The 8251-nt window shown below is 35.4% G+C and overlaps 1 protein-coding gene across 1 annotated transcript; it reads left to right on the top strand.

Moving 5' to 3' along the window:
• Positions 1 to 1101: 1101 nt before the first annotated feature.
• On the top strand, positions 1102 to 7901 carry ABA2 (NAD(P)-binding Rossmann-fold superfamily protein). Its single transcript, XM_028241398.2, has 2 exons — positions 1102 to 1264; positions 6859 to 7901. Exons 1-2 carry the CDS (start codon positions 1104 to 1106, stop codon positions 7655 to 7657), a joined length of 960 nt encoding a protein of 319 aa, XP_028097199.2. The 5' UTR covers positions 1102 to 1103; the 3' UTR covers positions 7658 to 7901.
• Positions 7902 to 8251: the final 350 nt, after the last annotated feature.

Raw genomic sequence — 8251 nt, 5'->3', positions numbered from 1 at the left:
AAAAATAAAAATCAATAGAGATATAACGGGAGAAACCCGTCGTCTGGATCGTGAAGCTGTCTGAGTCGAAATGGTTACCCATAGTGGCCCAGACTTGCAGATCTTCCTCGTATCCATCGTCATCATTTTGGCATTGTTAGGAAGAGTGAAATAGAGATTGAAACAACATGGCATGAGAGGAGAGAGATGGGAGTAGGATGTAAGAAAAATTAAAAAAATGGATCCAATCAATTGAATTGCACCAAATCGATTATATTTGGTTTTTTTTTTTAAAAAACAAAAATTCTTGTGTATTTAAATCGAAATTAATCATTTATATATGTATATATATATATATTATATTTATAATTGTAATCTAATAATTTGATAATATTAATAAATATAATAAATTATTAATCTTAATTAATTAACTTTATCATCCATCGAGTCTAAGTTTGTAAACTTTTATTATATATAATGTTAACTCTAACTCATTATTTTTATAGTCTTAGTATTTTAAATTTTTTTTTGTTTATATTTTTGTTAATTTAAAAATTAAAAAGTATTTTTTAAATAGATAAATTGGATATGTTTAAACTGGTGGATAAATAACTAATTTAATATTTTTACATATATTAATAATTATATTAAAAAGTAGTTCAAATTTAAAAAATCCTAAATCGATTAAACTGAACTATTTTAATCGGTTCGATTCGATTGATTTGATAAAATAAACCGTCTATATTATACTCAAAATAATAAAAATAATATTATCAATTTGATAAATTTTTTTACCAAAATACCAATCCTACCAAATTGAATGTCTCTAAATGGAAGTCAGACAATTTTGAACCAGTTTCGAATCCCATCACATCTCACATAAAATATTAAAAAAATAATAAAAAAAGAAAAGAAAAAAAAAAGAGCGATGATTTAGAACACTAAATTTGAAACTCTAAAAACATCACTAATAAGGTGATAATATAAAAAAAAATAAAAATAAATAAAATAAAGGCCAAACTATCACATCAATGATGAAGTCCACATGATGCTACATGATTAGTGGTGCATTAGTGGTACTAAATTAGTGGTAGGAAACATTTTCCAAGAAAAAAATGTCAACCATGTATTTTGCAAGGATTTTTGGTTTGCCATTTTCCTTATTATTTGGCCCCCCACTCCACTCCCCTACACGCCACGCCACCAACAGAGAGAGAGAGAGAGAGAGAGAGAGAGAGAGCGCTCCAGTAATGGCAGCGAACAACTCGGGTGACTCTTCCCAACGGTAAGTCAACACATAAACCTTTCTTTTGTCTTAATCTCATTTCACAGATTTGAAGCCTCTTTTTGTTGCTATATTGTGTTTATTATGTGTGATTTGTGGTTATATCTTTTGCTTCAATCATGACCTACCTGATTTGAGTTTGATGAATAAGTTCATCAGCATCTCCAACCCTTCACCAATTTTTTCACCTCATTTGATTCGTAAAAAGATTGATTTAATATGAACTACTCCAATACTTTCATTAAATTTTCATCAGAATCTTTTTAAAAATTCCTCTCCTATCTCAAATTTCCCTTTTCATCAAATTTGAGGGAAGAGAAAAAAAAAAAAATGATCTCCAATGTGTCATCTTTTTAAATTTTTATCAAATTCAAATTCGATCAAGGATTTGATGAGTTCTCAATTTGATGAAAAAATTGAGTCTCTTGATTTGCTGAACCTTTGATGGATTTTTTTTTGTTACTATCAAATTTAAATTTGATGAAAAATAGGGTGAAAGATTTGAGATGATCTTATGGTTTTAGATTAAAGTTAGTGAATCTAACTGGGAATCATTCATCTGGTTGAGTACACACTTTGTGGTATTTGCCCACATGATTAGGTCTATTCTGGCAGCAATATATTTATGCTGATCTCGGATGGAATTTATTTGATCATGTTACCTCAATAATGGGTGGGAATTTGATTAGTTGACGAGTCTTTAAAATTATGAAAACTTAAATTTAAATTTATTGAGGTCAAGTTTACTTATGTCCCCACTCAGACTATTTTCATTGTTAATTGTGCTGTGTACTGTGCATGCTTTCTAGCAGAATTTGTGGCCGATTTATAATAGTTTGAATTTTTCTAGTATTCTTTTATTGATATAAAATAAAAATAAAATCCAAAGTTTCTGTGGTTTTGAATTTTTCTTACATGAGTATATGTTGTACACACAAATTTCAAATTGCAGCAAAGACGCGAAAAAGTAGCACAAATATTCGATATTGATTTTATTAATTAGAAAAGTATGGGTACAATCCTGTATGGTCTGGCTTATTACAAAAGGAAAAATTTCTAATTTGATCTCTAAAATTAGATGCAATTCCCTGGCTGTAAAAGCTTCTTGTTAAATTGTAAAAGCTTCTTGTTAAATCGAAGTAGTTGAATTTCTATATGTTTTCGAATTAATAAGCTTGAGGAAAAGAGACTTGATAGAGAACTTGAATGTCTTGATCTCAAACAACTTCAAAATGATTTTTCTAAGAGAAGAAATCAAAATGATTTACAAGTCTGGACACGTAGAGATTAATTGATGTGAGAAAACTTAAAAGAAATGGCACACGTTTAAAGTGCTTGATAATTCCCACTAGAGTCTTGAAAAAAGAGCTTTGAAGATTTTGGCAGAGCCTCGAGAATGCTTGAGAGCTTTTGCAAGATGTTGGCCCAATGGTCCCTTATCCATTAATGTGAGCCTCTATTTATAGGCTCAAGTGGAGTGATTTTAATTTGGAAAACCCCTAATTAGTGCTTTTGATTGCAAATCAAAGAGAAATTTATCTCCCTTGACTTTTGACAATAAATTTAACATTAAATTTGATTTGAAATTTGGATAGGTTTCCAAACAACATGTACACCATTGTGATGCTAACATGTGTAATGTGGGATCCGGATTCTTGGATTAGTCCAATTAGCTGACCATGTGGTGGCCCTTTCATTATGGTATGACCCATATTTGATATGAGTTAAGTTCCATGATATTGGTAGTACCCACATTTCTTATAAATCTTTGACCAATCAAGATTAAAAAACTTCAATTTTAAGTTATTGTGTGTGAATGAAGCTGTTCAATAACTATCTTCTTCTATTTGACATGGTGAATATCTCTAGTTTTGAGATATTTAATTTGATTATCCCAAATTCAAACATTTTTCTTTATTAATGACCAATTAAAAAAATTGTTAAATCATTCATTTTTTTCTTTCACTTTTATTACTGTCCAAATATACATTACAGGCAATTATTTTTATCCGGAGTTCAATTTTGGTTTGTTTGGAGCTTCCCAACTGAATTGAATCTGTATTACTTAACTGATTGTTTAAATTTAATCCCATGGTCTCAAAGTCAATTGCTACTTTTGTAAACTAATGATTTTCTCTTTATTGTTGTATTATTCAATGGAGCTTAGAGTGTTATTTTTATTGAGAGGGTTAGAAAAGGCAAGCAATAAGAACTGTACAGTAATTGGCTTATCAAGACTAAAGATAGACGGCCTGATAATTGTTGATTTGAGCTGAATGTAGCAGGCTTTCCTATTAGAAATCGTTTAATGTTATTCGGGTGTTTTGAATCACTGATTCTGACTGCAATGGCTGCTATAATAATATTTTGTCATTTCTAATCGTGACAAATAGCCTAGTTAACGATTTTCTATATGATTGACCAATAAATCAAGTCAAGTAATTTTCTTTTGTTGGCCTGTTGTGTGTCCCCCACTGCCCAGCGCCATCCTCTCCCTCTCACCCTGACTGCCTACCACTACCCCCTTTTCTCTTCCCTAGTGCACCCTCTCCTTCCCCTTCCAATCCCTTCTCTCTCCTTCCTATTACCCCTCCTTACCACCCACCCTCCACCATCATTGCCACCACTATATCTCTCTCCCCTCAAACCTTGGAAACCCTTTCTCACACATTATCTCCCCTCCAGAATTGCCTACTTGACCACACATCATCTTGACCATTGTGTGTCAACTTGCCCAAATGAGGGGTTCGATTGCGATTGCACCTTGGCATTTTCATCATGTTCAAGCCTTGTGGAGGTTCGATTGCCCAGATGGAGAGTTCAATTGTTACAAGAAAATGTGTGATTGTGCGATTTGGTGGAGCATGGTGGATGCTGGTGTTTGTAAATCTAGGTTTGGAGGTAGTGGGGGGTGGTGGTGATGATGGACAGGGAAGTAGAGGGGTAGCAGTGTTATGGAAAAAGAATGGGTGGGGCGGTAACTATGGGTTGAGGAAGGGAAGGAAGGGCTGGCAATGAGGAAAGAGAGGGAGTTGGAGGTGGTGACAAGTTTGTTGACAATGGGGGTGGCAGTGGGTTGGGAAATGGAAGGGTGAGGGAGTAGGAAGTTAGTAAATTGTCAAAATTGTGCTTTCTCCTTTGGGATTAATTAATAGGATATAGACAGATGGTCGGGATTGGGACGATTTTAAAAGTCCAAGGTTTCAATTGAAGAAATTCGAAGTGTAGGGTTTAATTTGTTGCAAGAGTCGAACCCTCTTCTTTTTTTTCTCTCTTTTGTTTTATTGTATTTTTATTTTTTTATAATTTCCCCAAAATTCATATATGGGTAAATTACACTTTTCCTCTTTTACGTTTCGATGTTTTCTTACTTGGCATTTAAAGTTTTTTTCCCCCACTTTGGTCTCTAGCATTTATAAATTTACCCATTTTACTCCAATAGCTAACATCCATCCAATTTGGTCAGAAAATGCCACGTTGGAATCCATGTTGCGCCACATTGGTAGCTACGTGGCTTAATAACACAATGTTATGCAAATTTGGATAAATTACACTTTACTCCTTTAAGTTTCAAGTGTCTAAGAAGTACAAACATAGACACGTGATACGACACAGACACGTCAACACGACAATTTTCAAAAAATACAAGACACACAAAATATGTAGTTTTATATATTTATTATAAATATATCATTCAAAGATAATAAAAAATGCAACATAATATTAATTTTTGTAAAATTTTCGTTATCTTTGTACCCTAGGTTTATTTTGTTTAAATTTATAATTAGTTTCATATGTATCTAAGCGATAGACACGTGTGTCCCTCGATTGTTTGAGCCTTAAAAGATTAAAACATAATAGGACACGTTTGGATGAGTGTCGACACTTGTTGGGAAGTATCCGATGAGTGCCAGTGCCCGACATGGACACGACAAGGATACACCACCTTTTTAGAAGTGTCTGTGCTTCATAGTTTAGCATTTTCGCTCTTTCTCTAAAAAAAAAAAAATTCCCCCACTTTGGTGTCTAATGTTCTAAGTTTTTTCAGTTTGTTCCAATAGTCAATTTGTCTAGAATTGGATGAATGGCATCCATGTTTACTCCAGTTTGAACTTTATTTGTAATCGAGCCCCTTTCCCTCCCCTAGAATTCGATGAATGGCATACACTATCCGCTTCCTCTCCCATATCTACTGAAATGGCGATTGGATTTGGGAGAGAGATATTGTTCGATGATGGTGTTTGATGGTGTCGATTTAAAGGGTTGTGGTGGGTGGATGCTTGATGGTGGTTTTGAAATGTTGGTGGTAGCAATAGCGTGTAATCGAACCGAGACGAGCTGAGCCGAGTCGAGTTTAACTATGTTCAAGCTCAGCTCGAGCTCGAAGCGAGCCAAAACATTTGAGCTCGAGCTCGGCTCGTGTAAAATTTATGCAACTCTGGCTCTGCTCGTGATGGCTTGTTAGTCAAGAGACAACCAAGGAAGACTAAAGTCTACTACACTTAAATAGAGATCTCTCTACCTTGAAATACATTGTGTAATCGATGGGGGACACCAAACTGTTTGAAACATGACTAACCAAACGGCATTGTTTGGCCAGTGAGTGCAATTGCACTCTTCAGTCCCACATCGCTCAAGCAAAGAAGCATACTAAGTCTCAATGCTTATAAAACAGAGTTGTTTGCAGCCATTATTACTCAATGAAAGCACAAACTTCCAAACTAGTAATGATTATTATTTGTAATATAAAAATAAAAAATAATCATGATCATTAAAATTTGAAATGTTTTAATATATATATATATATATATTTGAGCTCGCGAGCCTAATCAAGTTGAGTATTATTGAGCTTGGGCTTGGCTCGTTTATTATATGAGCTTAAAATTCTCAGGCTCGTTTATTTGGTAAGCGAACCGAGTTTGAACGAGCCTTAACGAGCCGAACTTGAGTTTGTTCATGAACGATTTGGTTGATTTGCCGCCAGTGATGAGGTGGAGTAGGGCAATGAATGGTGGTGGTGTTGAGTTGTAAATGATAGCAATGATGAGAGGGAGTACTGTCAGGGATGGAGTTTAGGGGTTAGGGCACAGAGGGGAAGGCAAGGGGAGGAGTGGGGGTTTCAATGGTGGTGGAGCCAATGGTGGGGTCCGTGGAAGGGTGGTGGGAGTGTTGGAGGAGATTATGGGTTTGGGTTGAGTCTAAATTTATGTAATAATGTGTCATAATAATTTTATGTGCAATGTGACATTTTCCATGATTGTTGGAGCAAACTGGAAAAAATTAGAAATTTAGGTACTGAAGTGGGAAAAAAAATTAAAGGTCAAAATGGAAAAACAGTGCTTCTTAAGGGGAGCAAAAATGTAATTTACTCAAATTTGTATAAGAATGTGTTATTAAGTTGTGTGATTTTTGTACAAAATTGGATGGACGTTAGTTGTTGGAGTAAATTAAGAAAAATTAGAGATGTTGAGGGCCAAGAGGGAGAAAAAAAACTTGAAAGGCTAAAGTGGAAATATGTTAAAACTTAAGGGGGGCAATTAGTATAATGTACCCTTCACATAGTTATTCCACTTGTTTTTTAAATTATGTTTCAGGTTATTTGGGAAAGTGGCATTAGTTACTGGTGGTGCAACTGGCATTGGAGAGAGCATTGTACGCCTATTCCATAAGCATGGTGCAAAAGTTTGTGTTGTTGACATTCAAGATGATCCTGGCCAGCATCTCTGTAAAACCCTTGGTGGTGATCAGAATACATGCTTTTTCCACTGTGATGTCACAGTAGAGGATAATGTTCTCCGTGCAGTTGACTTTGCAGTCGATAAATTTGGCACACTTGATATCATGGTTAACAATGCTGGGATAGGTGGAGCCCCTTGTCCAGATATCCGCAATGCAGACCTATCTGAGTTTCAGAAGGTATTTGATGTGAATGTGAAGGGGGTATTTCTTGGAATGAAGCATGCAGCTCGTATAATGATTCCAAGGAAGCAGGGCTCAATTATTTCCATTTGTAGTGTTGCAAGTGCCATTGGAGGAATAGGCCCACATGCATACACAGGGTCCAAGCATGCTGTTTTGGGACTCACCAAGAATGTTGCAGCTGAGATGGGGAAATATGGTATACGTGTTAACTGTGTTTCTCCTTACGGAGTTGCAACAAGCTTGGCTTTGGCTCACTTGCCCGAGGAGGAGAGAACTGAGGATGCAATGGTAGGTTTCTGTAATTTTGTTGGGAGGAATGCTAACTTGCAGGGGGTGGAACTGACGGCCAATGATGTGGCGAACGCTGTGCTTTTCTTAGCCAGCGAGGAAGCAAGGTATATGAGCGGGGTTAATCTGATGGTTGATGGGGGTTTCACCTGTACAAATCACTCGCTTCGTGTCTTCCGCTAAATAACAATGTTCTTTGTGGGTGCTTTCATGGGGCGGGTTAATGGTAGTGTTATTGGCTGGGGTTATTCTAAATGACTCTTTTTTTCTTTTTTGTTCTTGTTATATAGTCTGCTAACTTTGTAGGCTTGCAATGAGTGTGCTAATTTACTGGAGATGGTTTCAATATTCCTGTGTCTTGTATTTGTAATGATAGATGATGGTAACAGTATTCTGAATTTGAATATTCAGTATCAGTTGTCAACTATAGATGATCGTAACTTGGTGATGGCTGTTCCGGAAGTTGTGGTTGGGAAGGGCGTGGTGGTGTGGATGGGCTCAGCAAACAATCAATCTGTTCATCAACAACTCGTATTTGGCTTGTTTAAAACTCGCTTGAGTGCAATTAGTTTGCTAAGTTAATGAGCTTGATTTTGTTTTTTACTCTTTTGGTAACTAAGCTGAGCTCCATTAAAACTAAGCTTGGCTCCAATAGACTCGTGAATATATACATATATTAAATATAAGAGCTAATGATACTTTCAACAATTACACATAACTAGTTCCAAGTTTCAGTTCCATTCCTATCCACTAAGTCATATATATTTTTATTCATGT

Source organism: Camellia sinensis, chromosome 2 (assembly GCF_055761805.1).
Source record: "Camellia sinensis isolate YWXY chromosome 2, ASM5576180v1, whole genome shotgun sequence".
Taxonomy (NCBI): domain Eukaryota; kingdom Viridiplantae; phylum Streptophyta; class Magnoliopsida; order Ericales; family Theaceae; genus Camellia; species Camellia sinensis.
Note: the sequence above shows the minus strand (reverse complement) of the source record. Positions and strands in the feature narration are given on the sequence as shown.